We start from the raw sequence: 14,208 nt of genomic DNA, 5'->3' as shown, positions 1-14,208 counted from the left end.
CTGGTGCTTTGGAAAACAATTTGACCCCCGCCTGCTTTTCAGTTTGCTTTTCAGCATTTGGACTTTTATCCGTTTCAAAGGGCACCCCAACTTAGTAACCTTTTCAAAAGCTACTTAAATACTAGAAGCTGTTTCTCTTCTCCCATGGCAGATCAACCCACCAAACTCAACTCAGTATCTTGTCAGAACCCAAACAATTTATGAAAATGCTCGGTAAACACAAATGTGATGAAATCCTCCATAGACTCACAGGGTATTTTGTCTAGTGGCTGTTGCATAAAGTTTCCATCTATTGCAGCTGTAACCCAAGCTTCTGAGGTCACTTATTACCATGAATGAAAAGGTCTTTAACACACCCTAAGATTATCCACCCATGATGATTAATACTCTGACATATTATTGTACTCATCTATAAGGAGTAGGTCTCTTGGCTCAGCAGTCACAAACAAGCTTCGCCCTCTCTCTAGAATGTCTCAATATTTTTTCTTTTAAGTTTCCAATTAGTAAGTCTGTTTTCCTTTGATCCCTTCTGAGAAGCACCGGCTTAACTAATATATTTCCATAGGATTCCCATAGAGTTAATTTGTGAAGTGTTAAATAAAAACAACAGCTATTCCAATGCAATCATGGAAACAATAAATCAAAATAGTGTAAAAACACATTCTCGGTGAGAGAGACAGAGAGAGGGAGGGAGGGAGGAGAGAGAGAAGAGAGGGAGGGAGGGAGAGAAAGAGAGAGAGGGAGAGAGGGAGGGGAAGAGAGAGAGGAAAGGGAGGGAGGGAGAGAGAGAGAATTGAAAAACAAACCAAACTTTGAACATTTTATAGGGAAGATCTGAAAGAAGAAATATTTGTAACAGATGCTTACAAGATTTGAGGCCTTTGGGATTCTTGGAGGTGATCACTGTAGCATGGAGGAAATCCATAGACCAGTTTCTCAACCTGAACTATTTTAAGATGTGTGGATTTCAACTCCCAAGTTCCCCGGCCAAGCATGGGAGTTGGAATTCACACATTTTCAAGTTGCTAAAGTGGAGAAACTCTGCCACAGAGAAAGGCTTCCGTTGGATGGCCACCAGATGAAACTTATCCATCTGGGATGACTTCCGATTATCCTGCATTCAGTCAAGTTTGTAACAACAGGAAACCTATGGCTCCTTGGTGCTTTCTTTTCTCATTTAAAAAGGAGCTTTGAAGTGTGCAATTTCATGTCTGCAACCCCTTAAGCTGCTTAAGCGGGGAAGTTGGACTCACTTAACAATGGGATGACCAACTTAACAGTGTCCTGCCCCTGTCGGAGTCTGAATCCGAGGAGGAAGACAAGCAGTTGACAGGGAATGGGAGTGTGGCTCCGTTGGCTGTGGAGGAAACTGGGGAAGGGCAAAGTCCAGCTGGGCAGAGCAGGGAAGAGATAGAACAAGGGAGAGGGAATCCAGAGGAAGACCCAGGCCCACCCTCTCTTCCTCCTAGGGCCATGTTGACGAACCTACGCCACACATGCTGGAAGTGGCAAGCAGAGCCATTTCCCCCAGCACAGGAGAGGTCACCCGGAAGAGCCCCACTGAGCATGTGTGCGTGTGCTGCCACCCAACAGCTGATTGTCAGGTATCTGGTGTGCATGCACGGGGGGTAGAGGGGTGTGTGTGGGAGAGGTGCGCACATGCTCAGAGATGCACTGTGTGAAAGGGGGAATTGCATGCGCATGTACAAAGGTGCGTGGTGCACAAGGGGGATAGCACACACATGCGCAGATGCACAGCATGAGGGGAATCATGCACGCATGCGCAGATGCATGGCACGCGAGGGGATTGCGCCCGCATGCACAGATGTGTGGCGCATGAGGGGGGTCATGCACGCATGCGCAGGGGGCGTGGGGGGCCCAGCATGCATTGCCTTCTGGGTGCTGGTATGTGAGCAAGCACAAGTGAGCGTGCGTGCAATTATTGGCACAGGAGCCGGAAAAGGTTAGCCACCACTGTCCTCGGGCATGCAGGAGGAAAGGGCCCCGATTCCCTTCCTTAGGCAAACTTAGGAAGAGAGTTTGAAAGAGATGCAAGCTGAATACAGCGTCTGCTGGGAACAAACGTGAGTTTATCTTGTGTTGACTTTGGTTATCTGCATTCCCAACCCCAACCAGGTTGAATTACTGCCGTTCCTTCATGCCTGGAATTCCTTCTCTTGCCCTGCCGGGCTAATTACCTCATTTTACCTTGACTGGATTTATAGTTACAGTTTTTGTTGACCATGTTTTGGACTTGATTCTCTGCAGCCCAAGGCTGTTCCTGGGAGAGTTTTTCTCCAGCCCAGAAGCTAACCGGGACACTGGGGGCAAAGTTGGAACTAATAAAGGGACTCCTACTGATTATCTGACTGTGTTGCCTTTGTGCCACGGCCCTTTGGGGTATCACAGGCCGTGATTCGCTTAGAACTGTGGCCAGAAGGTTCTTAAAATGGGGTAAAATTCACTTAACAAATGTCTCACAATTGTTACACTGTGTAGAAAGCCAACTCAGCAGTTTGAAAGCATGTAAAAATGCAAGTAGGAAAATAGGGGCCACTTTGGTGGGAAGTTAACAGCACTTCGTGTGCCTTCGGCGTTTAGTCATGCTGGCCACAAGACCACGGAGATGTCTTCGGACAGCGCTGGCTCTTCGGCTTTGTAACAGAGATGAGCACCGCCCCCTGGAGCCGACAACGACCAGCACGTATGTGCAAGGGGAACCTTTACCTTTAGAAAGCTATTTGTGTGCATGTTTCTCCAGAAAAAAAAAACATGTCAGGGTAATTTTAAATCTGTCTTTTCAAGCCATAACAACTGAATCTTGGAGAGGCAATGTAGTATAGTAGTCCAAGGCATTGGACAAGCATTTAGGAGACCCAAATCCATAATCAATCATGGAATTCTGTGATTGATTCTGGTTTGAGTTTACTCCAGAAGATGCCACCTTGAGCTTCTGAAGGGTGGACTTGTCCCTCAGTTCAGTAGAACCATAGTGTACACTTGCCTTTCACCTTTTTCTGGGCGAAAACAAGGATATTTCGTGTATTTCTATCATATGAGCTCTACTTCTGCGCCAGGGTGGATAAAAATCAATGATATTTTTAAAAATCAGATCTTTTTTTTATTTATATCAAATAGTTTTGATTTAAAATGGATTTTTTTTTAAGTTTTTATCTATTTTATTTTAATAAAATGCTTTTGGAGTAAAAAAAATCTATCTAAAGATAGTTTTCTATTTAAGATACATTCATAATTTAGTTTACTCAGCATGAAACGGAGCTTAGTCATGTAGCCTGAGGTTGTATATATTCTGCAATATTGACATTTTTGGTAAACTCATTCCGTGAATCCAAGCTCTGCAAGCTTAATAGGAAACCTTCACTTTGTTTGCAAAGAACAATATTAAAGATTCTAACTACCAGCAGGAACGAGTCCTTGCATCTAAAGAGCATCTACCACTTCAGATCCATCATGGCAGCATCCCTCACCTTGTTGTGTCCCTGTCACATCACCAGCTGTCCCATTAAAGGGAATGGGACTACTGGGGAGTCCACAATGGTCAGAGGAGGAGCTACTGCAGGATAGAGGTGACAGTTGTTCTTTAAAAACTATGATTTAAATCAAGCCTTTTTACTAGTGATTTAAATCATGATCCACCCTGTTCTAAGCAAATCCCATTTTTAAAAGCATGGCAGACCAACAGCACAGGAGGTCTATTTCTGACCCTCCTTCCCCCACCCACCCCCAGCTCTGATGGAAGCAAATGCAGGCCAGAGGACCTGTGGGGAATACTCACAAACACAAGCAGCGGCGATAAGACGGCAAGCAATGTACGGAGGCTGGCAAGAAGGGAAGACCGGCTGCACAATATAGTTGGCAAAGGTTATGGCGATGATAGCCTGGCTGGTTGGTTCAATGATCAACAATGATGTCCACAGACGTATAAAGGCAATGAAGCCGCCGAAGGCCTCCAAGATATATGCATAACTGGCTCCTGATTTGGTGATCGTGGTGCCCAGTTCAGCGTAGCAAAGAGCTCCGATCACGGAAAACATCCCCCCCAGGGCCCAGATGACTAGGGATAATCCATAGGACAAACTGTAGTTAAGTACTCCTTTGGGAGAAACAAATATCCCGGATCCAATCATATTTCCTACGATAAGGCAGATGCCGTTAAGAAGAGAGATTTCTTTTTTCAGCTGCATGGTTCTTTGGTTTCCACCATTCGTTTTAGTGTTGCTGCTCTGGTCAGTTTTATCAGCTGTCCCGATTGGCTGGTACTCATTCAGGGAGTTAAGAGGTGGAAAGTTTTCCTTCTTCTCCATGGTGACACCCACAATGGGCCCTCTGCCAACGCCGACGTCAAACTAAAAAGAAAGCAAGATTTAGACATACGATGTCAGGTTCAATTAGAGCCACTCGTGAATAGCTTGAGTCAGCAACTTTATTCATTTCTTCCTGTATTACAAGAATCTTCCAAGACTGCTTTCTTTCTCCAGGGAGTAAGCAGTTAAAGCTTCATGGATCTCGGGGGTGGGGAAGCTGAGATAGGTGTACATCTCTTGTGGCTGCGCAAGGACTCAAGGCTAATTCCCTGCTGGGATTCCTCCTTGCCGCCTGCCTGACAGTTTCTCAGTACACAAGTTCCTAATGTGAAAGGTGAAATTCAGCTGCAACTAAAACATTGCCCAAGTATTCCAATGAAGTATTGCTCACAGCCATGTTTCTCAACCTTTAACAACTTAGACATGTGGACTTCAACTCCCAGAATTCCCCAGCCAGCTTAGCATAACTCATTTGGGGAGTTGAAGTCTTAAAGGTACCAAAGTTGACAAACATTGTATTAGAGGGAGACTCGTTTTTCCTATGATATTTTAACTGTAAGAAATGGAACAAAATGGAATACACATATTATTGTGTGCATTCATTCTTGTAATTATTCAGGAATTCTTCACGCCAAAGCTTGCATCAATTTTCAAGATGTCTAAAAGCTACATAAATGTTAAGGGAGCCTTAAAGTTGTAGAGTTTTTATGAAGGTGGTGTACTTAAAGGTTTTCTCTCCTGGGAACAAACCATTTCAGTAGATCTATTTCTGGATCAAAGTTAATAATAAATGCATGAGTGAGATCTGGCTAGTGAGCTATGATTTAAATGCATGTTAAATAAGCATTGCTTTGATTTCCCACTTACAGCATAGAACGTTCTGAGAATCTGGTTGGCATGCAGGCGTCCACTGTTAAAATGGACCACCTCTACACAGAGGTTTGCAGCACATGAGGGGGAATGTCAGGATCCAAGCTTACTTCAATGCATGCAGAATATGTTCTCCTATCACACTAAACCAGTTTAAAGGCACAGTTTATGAAGGAAGGCATGATCAGCTGCGTCCACACAAACACCTCTGCAAGCAACAGTCTCACTGGTCTCATTATGACTTTGTATAATGTGTGAACTCAGCTAGTGTAAAGAATGAGCTACTCAGCCCTAATATGACATAGGAAATAAGCAGTGGAAGTCAAAAAAGTTTTACTACTGGTTCTGGGGGTGTGGCTTGGTGTACGTGGCAGGGGAAGGATACTGCAAAATCCCCATTCCCTCCCCACTCCTGGGGGAAGGTTACTGCAAAATCCCCCTTCCCTTCCCACCCCACTAACCTGCTTTCCAGCTCCATTCTCCTGTGCAGGGCAACAAAAGAAGACCCAGCTGATCAGCTGGGACTCAATGAGAGGCAGAGAAGAGATGGGGTTGGCGGGGACAGTCAGAGGTGGGATTGGCCGGTTCTCCGAACTACTCAAAATTCTGCTACCGGTTCTCCAGAACTGGTCAGAACCTGCTGAATGCCACCTCTGCTAATAAGCATGGACAAGTAAGCTAGTAACGCCACGTGTGTGTGTGTGTTTATCTGTAGCTTCCTGTAAGGACTGCAATCAAGCCTTTGATTTAAAATGATGGAGCTGGAGAGTGTCTATGGAGTTTCTCAGTCATCCAGATCACGTACAATAAAGTGAATTTTATATTAGAAAAATAATATAATTACAAGTAGTCATAGCCAGCTCTAGTGTGGAGGGGAAGACATCTGACTAGAAACTGGGAGACTGTGAGTTCCAGTCCCACCTAAGGCACTGTTGGAAGGAAAATCCAACTGGTTCAGTTCCAAGATCGGAGAAAGACACTGGAAATAAAATGGAGGCTAATTGGAATGAAAGGTCCATTTATTGATGAACAAAACCACCAGGATTTGTGGTTCTGGTGCAGCTGACAAAATGGAGTTTAGCATGGATGAGTTTCTATACCTTCTGGATTCCTATGGGGAGGACATGTAGAAGTTAGGGGTCATAGCTGGCTCTATAGGCAAAAGAGGAAGTGCAAATTTGTCTGAGCTAATTTTGTCAACCTCTGATTTATTGCTTATCTGAGTTTCTGTCTTGACCCAGTCTTTCTGAATGGATTACCAAATCTGCCTTTCTAAAAGCAGGCCTCCTCGGTTTCTGCTTGGGGGGCAGGGAAACTGGGGCTGGTTTCTGCTTCCCTTAAGATGTTTTCATTTCTCCTTTAAGTGAAATATTTTAGCCTGCCTTTTTTCCTCAAAATATTTCATTCTTCCGAGGGGGGAACTTCCCACAGCACAAAGCCAGCTGGGTGGCCTTGGGCCAGTCACTTTCTCTCAGGCCTAGGAAGGAGGCAATGACAAACCACATCCGAAAAACCTTGCCAAGAAAACTGCAGGGACTTGCCCAGGTAGCCTCTGAGAATTGCACATGATTGAACCGAATAAATTGTTTTAGTAGAGTAACTTCTATGTCAAGCAAAAGCTTCATTCAAGATAAGACCTGACCAAGACCACAGCTGATGTTTAGTTACTTAGTTGTTAGTTAGGAAGCTGATATTTGGAATTTAATTCCTGCTTTAATTTCATTCAGAGATGCTTTGTTAAAGAATTCTAATTCAGCGACTTGAAAAGCCATTGCTAATCAGAATAGACATTATTTTGGGGACCTAAAGAACACCCATGTCACACAGAAGCATCTCAAGGAGCCATGAACTACATGATTCCTTCTGACACAGTCATCATCTCAGGGGGATAAATGTCACTGCCAATATTGTCATTTGGGAAAAAAACATTTACTTAATCATAGTAGCATGCATGCACAAAACAACAGGAGAGGAATTAATTTATCTGGTCATATCTGCATAGTTGCTATGTTCTGGAGTAGCAAAAGGCAGCAAAAAAAAAGCATGTCGAACAACCTATTTAATTACATTTCCGATTTTAAGAATGTTGCTTTGCAGTTTGACAGCCCTCATTGACTACAACGTAAGCTCTTTTGCGTTCTCCATTTATTTCAGGCTACATTAAATAGAGACACGGAGAAAACCATACACCCAACAAAACGGGCAGGGCTTGTGAGTCCTTGACTTATGACTGATTAGTTAGTAACAATTCAAAGTTACAACGGACCTCAAAAAAAGATCCTTATGAGCAGATTTGAAATTCCAAAAATGCCACCACAGCTGTGTAATTGCTTTCTGAGTGCTCAGCAACCGGACCACCTTTAAAACTGTTTGCAGAGTCCAGCAATCATAGGACTGCAATTTATGATGCTTTGGGGGGGCGGGGGGGGGCTGAAAAATGGCATTTACTTCCAGTTTCTGGCAGAAGCACCCATAATGGACAATGGGTTCACTTGACAATATTGTGATTTACTTAATGATTGCTGCAAAAGAAATGTTGCAAAATTGGGTCTATCACAAGGTAACCTGTTTAACAACCAGCACAATTCACAAGTGTAATTCTAGGCCCAACTACGGTCATATGTTGAGAATGTGGTGCAGTGGTTAGAGTGCAGTACTGCAAGCAACTTCTGCTGACTGCCGGCTGCCTGCAATTTGGCAGATCGAATCTCACCAAGCTCAAGGTTGACTCGGCCTTCCATCCTTCCGAGGTGGGTAAAATGAGGTCCCAGATTGTTGGGGCGAGAGGCTGACTCTAAAAACCGCTTAGAGTGGGCTATAAAAGCCCTATAAAATGGTATAAAAATCTAAATTCTATTCTATTTTATTGCCATGGTGGCACGGTGGTTAGAATGCAGCATTGCTCATTGCCAAGAGTTCGACCCTGACCGGCTCGAGGTTGACTCAGCCTTCCATCCTTCCAAGGTGGGTAAAATGAGGACCCAGATTGTTGGAAGGGCAAGAGGCTGACTCTGTAAACCACTTAGAGAGGGCTGGAAAGCACTGTGAAGCGGTATATGTCTAAATGCTATTGCTATTGCCCTTCCTTCCTTCCTTCCTTCCTTCCTTACTTCCCTCCCTCCCTCCCTCCCTCCTTTCTTCCTTGTGCTTAGAATGCAGTATTGCAGGCTAATTCTGCTGACTATCAGCAGTTCAATCCTGACCAACTCAAGCCTTCCTTCTTTCTGTGATGGATAAAATGAGGACCCAGATTGTTGGGGGCAAGAGGCTGACTCTGTACACCACTTAGAGAGGGTTGTAAAAGCACTGTGAAGTGGTATTAAGCCCAAATGCTATTGCTATAATAAACAGGGAGCAAGCCCCACTCAATTGCACTGATGACGTTCTCTAGTTGGGTAATAAAATGTCTGCAAGCAAACAATAAAACTCAGAGAGCACCAAGGACTCTACATAAAATAGTCAGGTCATGAATACTTACCTTGTTTTTCTTTTCTTTTCTTTTTTTTTTGCTTTTTGCTACATTCCAGACAACCGACACATTGTTGAATACAAATACATTAAATTATACAGATTGATAACCTGTCATGGGTTTTTCTATTGCAACAAAAACAAGTTCATTAGAGCAAGAAGTTTACCTAGGTCTCCACAGGGAACAATACCTGGCCGAGTTTAGTTGTGTTGCAAAGCTAAGCAGTGCCAGGTTTGAACAGGAGCAGGTAAGCTCAGGCTAAAGAGTAAACAAGGAAATGGAAGTTTAAAACAATAGCTCATCCCTCCCAGGCTGCCAAGGAAATTGCATAAATCCAGGCAGGTAGGCACAAACTTAACTCAAGGGTGTATTTTTCTTTACCTTTAGCCCAATTGGCACTTCAAACTTTTTTAACATTTACATTTTAAGTAACTGAAAGAGAGGAACGTGATTTATATACAAAATGTAAATAAAATTAATTGTATCCGTAAAAATGCTTATTTTATTAAGGACACGGTTAATTTATACGCAACGCAATGAAATAACACAACAGGTCATGGGCTTCTTCAACTGTCAATCTTACCAAGAGCACAAACTTTAACAAATTAACAAAGTTGGAAGGGACCTTGTAGGTCATTTAGTCCAACCCCCCTGCCCAAGTAGATGACCTTACACTATTTCTGACAGGTGGCAGTCCAATCTCTTCTTGAAAGTGAGGAAGTGAGGAAGCTTCCACATCTTCTGAAGGCAAGCCGTTCTTTTTTTTTTTTTTTTTTTATAAATTTTTATTATTTTTTTAACATAAAAAACACAACAACAAAACATAAAAGTATCAGCTCCCCCATATTTTTGTACACACAGTAAGTCGGTTGGTCCATCGGTTTTGTGCATTCACCTCATAGTCACAATTACAGTTACTTTATATAATACTCTTATCAATACAAATTTATAAATCCTAGTATCGCTATTAAAGAAAAAAAAAAAAATTTGACTAAAGCACTACTGAGTCTGTTTCCTAGCCTTGTTTTAGCTGACCAGAAAAACATTCTCTTCCTGTAGAGTGTTGACAATTGCTATTAAAAAGCCCCCCCAAAGCCAGTGCAATCCTAGGCTGCATTAACATAGGGATAGAATCAAGATCACACAAAGCGTTAATACTGCTTTATAGGATCCTTGGAATATTGCATCTGGTTTTGGTCGCCACAATATAAAAAAGATGTTGAGACTCTGGAAACAGTGCAGAGAAGAGGAACGAAGATGATTAGGGGGCTGGAGGCTAAAACGTATGAAAAGCATTTACAGGAATTAGGTATGTGTAGTCTAGTAAAAAAAAAAAAAGGACTAGGGTGACACAATAGCAGTGATCCAATATTTGGGGGTGCTGCCTCAAAGAAGAGGGGGTCAATCTGTTCTCCAAAGAACCAGAAGCCAAGATAAGAAACAATGGATGGAAACTTATTAAGGAGCAAGCTAGAACAAAGGAGAAATTTTCTGACAGTGAGAACAGTTAACCAGTAGGACGGTTTGACTTCAGAAGCTGTGGGTGTTGCAACACTGCAGGTTTTCAAGAAAAGACCGGACAGCCATTTGTCCAGAATGATATAGAGTCTCCTGCTTGGGCGGGGGGTGGACTAGAAGATCTCCAAGGTCCCTTCCAACTCTGTTATTCTGTTATTATATAGCAAAACCTCCTTCACTAGGAACAACTTGATTTAAGTAAGTTTGTTTAAAGTATGGCGGTAATAATAGTGGTTAAACTCCCTGCTGAATATAAATAAATAACCCCCCCTTCCCCAATACTAAGTAATAGTGGTTGACAGTTCATCTGTTTCTTGTTACAGTTTATTTTACTTCTGGTTTCCTTCTTATTTTTCAGACTTTAGCCATGAGATAGTTTAATGGATGTAAGAGTATATTAACCTTCAAATCCGAGGCTCAGAAACTGGAGGAGGAAAGACAAATATCTATATTAAAATCTGTATTTCCTTTGTGGGCCAAATAATCCACTACCTGAAGGAATCATTAGGTTATTAATCAGAAACATAGACGAAACAAGAACTTTTTTCAAATACTGCTTTTATCCTGAATGATCACTCAGCAAATCTAGAAATGTGTGTTGTTCGTGTTTTTCCAAAGATTTTCACTGTTTTATAGCCAAATATTTTGTGTTTGACAAAAATTCATTCCTAAGCCAAAACTTTTCAGCACTCAAACATGTTTTTTTCTTTACAGGAATACTTTAAGGCAGATTTCTCAGAACACTTGAGACTCAGTTCCCAGAAGCATCAACCTAACTCACTGGGAACTTCATGTACTGTACATCAATTATTTAATGCCAGCTTCTTTCTTGGGCATTCTTTCACTGAATGCATCTTGCAATGAAACTGACTAGATGATTTTGAACAAGCAGTTCACTCTCACCTTAACCTACACGGTGTTATTATATAAGTAAAACTATAAGAAAAACACAATATTCCATTTATAGCATCTTGAGTTTCTTGGAAATGGGTCAGCCTTTTACTTAAGTTGAAAAAAGAGAGAGAAAGAAATCCCAAATTTAGGTTCCTAACATTGTTGACTGAAGTAATACATCACATAAATCACAAACCACAAAAGCTCCGGCTTTTATGTATTACATAAATACTGTATCTCGTAAACATACTTTATGCTTTAATGTGTGCAAATGCAGTCAAGTATAATTTAGCCTTAAAGCATGATTTGTCAATAAACACAGAGGATATACTGTTAGGTTCAAAGATGCCAACAGACAGACAGCAACTCGTATTCAGCAAATGCTGGGGATGGATACAAAAATCAGTGATTTATTTTAGGGCAAGTAAATTTTACAGTGGCTATCATGTAGCAAACGCTACCACTGCCTGCTCTGATCTGAAGATGTCTTGATGTCAAACAGGGATCTCCAAACTTGTCTATTTCAAGACTTGTGGAATTCAACTCCCAGGATTCCTCAGCCAGCCATGGTCCCAATTCTGAGAGTTGAATTCCACAAGACTTAAAGTTGCCAAGTTTGGAGACCTTGATGTAAAACTTCCACTGTAAAACTTAGAAAGGATGACACTGTTTTAATCCAACAGATCTAGAGATCATCAGCCTGGGGGAAATCATGCCCCAAAGTGTCAACAATGCCTGCACAATTTGCAACAACAGAAGTTGTTCCTATCATTTTTTTTTTTTTTTTGCAGACAAGAAATTGGGCAGCTATTGGTTGGGATCCAGCTGTTGTCTGGCCCTTTTTTTTAAATAGTAGGAAATAATCAACTCTCACTTTATAACAAAATAACATGCCAAGCTGGGATTTGCTTAATCGTGATTTCTGAATACAGTTGGCTAAGTCCACGGCATGAATCATAACTGTTGATGTGCAAATCCATGCTGACAAGGTTTGTATCGCCGTATCAAGACAATCCCCATCATGGATGGATCAGGCGGGGTTTGTGAGTGCCAAGGAACCATGTGTGTGAAGATCTAGATCGAATAAAACAGGTCACCTGTGGCTCATGCAATACTGTATACACACCGATCTTCTCTCCCTGATAGGAGAACTTTGCAAAACCTCACAATAGTTCTACTTAAGTAGGAAGGCCTAGGGAAGAGGAAATTATCTTACAGAAAAGAAAATTATTGGGGAAAACAAGAGAAAATGGCTTGTTTCTTGCACCAGATGCACTGTGTCATATGATATGATAGCATTATTCCAGTATTTGAGGGGCTGCCATAAAGAAGAGGGGGGTCAAATTATTTTCCAAAGTAGGAAAGACAAGAAGCAATGGATGGAAACTAATCAAGGAGAGAAGCAACCTGGAATTAAGGTGAAACTTCCGAACATTGAGAACAATTAACCATCGGAACAGCTGGCCTCCAGAAGTTGTGGGTGCTCCATCACCGGAGGTTTTAAAGAAGAGACTGGATAGCCACTTGTCTGAAATGGTATGGGCTCCCCTTCCTGGGGTTGGTCTAGAAGACCTCCAAGGTCCCTTCCAGTTCTATTCTGATTGATATTTAGGACGCCGATTTCATCAATATTCATAAAATCTTGTGGGTTTCTCTCTCCTGGAATACACCATGGCACAACTCCACTCCAACCATACAATGAGGAGTATCCCCCATTTTAAAAGGAGGTCCTGGTGTTAGGAAGCAGGGGGGGTGGGGGTTAACCAATTTTACAAGAAGTCCTTGACTTACAACCATAATTGTGCCCAGAGTTATGGTTGTAAGCTGTGGTCATTAAATGGGTCGCCGTGCGACTGTTGACACCCTTTTACGACTCTTTTTGCTGTAGCTGTTGACTGACCACGGTGGTTGTTAAATAAATTAATTATACCTAATGGGCTTTTTTTAAAAAAAATTGCTGGACACTGGAAGTATAGGCCAGAAAGTAGCAAAAAAAAAAAAAAAGGCTTAAAATTGTGGAAATGCAACCATGGGATGTTACAAAGAGCCATGAATATGAGCTGGTTTCCATGTTGAGGTATAATGATTTAAGAGCTGACCAGCAGCAGTAACAGCTGCCAGATGTGGCTGATGAAATCAAAGTGATTCAGCATATCATGGGTATTTCCCTTTAAGACTGGGGATGGGTTCTATCCCTTTAAGAGGTGTTTATATAAGAGGCAGCCGCTAGAGGGCCTGTCCTCTCTCCTTATGTCCTGTCTTCATTGCAGAGTTCTCAGTGTAGAAAAGAAGATTGCTTCTTAAGGTATTTTGCCTACACATATATTCCTGTGTATAACTGTTGTATATAAACCACCACTGTTAAATGCCTTAAGTCTCTGTATGCTGTGTTTTGCTCCTGGGTTGTCTCATAAGAGCCTCAGTGGCGCAGTGGTTAGAACGCAGTACTATAGGCTACTTCTACTGACTGCCGGTTGCCTGCAATTTGACAGATCGAATCTCACCAGGCTCAAGGTTGACTCAGCCTTCCATCCTTCTGAGGAGGGTAAAATGAGGACCCAGATTATTGAGGGCAAGAGGCTGACTCTGTAAACCACTTAGAGAGGGCTATAAAAGCCCTATAAAATGGCATAGAAATCTAAATTCTATTCTATTGCCATGGTGGCACGGTGGTTAGAATGCAGCATCGCTCATTGCCAGGAATTCGACCCTGAGGGCTGTAAAAGCAGCGTGAAGCGGTACAGAAGTCTAAGTGCTATTGCTATACTAGCAATCATGCTGCAAATGCTGTGACATTCCAAGCACCCCAAATGTGATCACACAACTGGAAGGTTGTGTGTCCGTGGGAACTTCAAAAACTCCCCATAAGTAGTTCTGGGAGGCTCACTGAAACTTTGAATGGACTGACCTGTTGCGTTTCAGGCTGCCAATTAAAGTGAAATGCTTCGAAGGGCAAATCATTTCTTAACCTAAGGAAAAAAATCGGGGCGGGGGGGTGTGGAATCTGGTTTTAAGCCTTGCTGAAGTCAGTTCAGAGTGCACTGCTTATCTTTCCTTTATTATAACCAAGGTAGTCCTCGAGATACGACCACAAGGGAGCCCAAAATTTCTCTTGTTCACTTGAGTCGTTTG

General features: G+C 42.3%; 1 protein-coding gene across 1 annotated transcript in view; it reads right to left on the bottom strand.

The window, feature by feature from the left end:
- SLC7A6 (solute carrier family 7 member 6) overlaps positions 1 to 14,208 on the bottom strand; it is a 47,873-nt gene that overhangs the window by 24,906 nt on the left and 8,759 nt on the right. Inside the window, exon 2 of the mRNA XM_087940518.1 lies at positions 3,797 to 4,367. Within this exon, the coding sequence (XP_087796644.1) occupies positions 3,797 to 4,325 (529 nt within the window). The 5' untranslated portion in view covers positions 4,326 to 4,367. The remainder of the gene's footprint in view (positions 1 to 3,796; positions 4,368 to 14,208) is intronic.

The sequence above is a fragment of the Pseudonaja textilis genome, chromosome 11 (assembly GCF_049901715.1).
Source record: "Pseudonaja textilis isolate UNSWEBS1 chromosome 11, rPseTex1.2, whole genome shotgun sequence".
NCBI classification, from domain to species: domain Eukaryota; kingdom Metazoa; phylum Chordata; class Lepidosauria; order Squamata; family Elapidae; genus Pseudonaja; species Pseudonaja textilis.
Note: the sequence above shows the minus strand (reverse complement) of the source record. Positions and strands in the feature narration are given on the sequence as shown.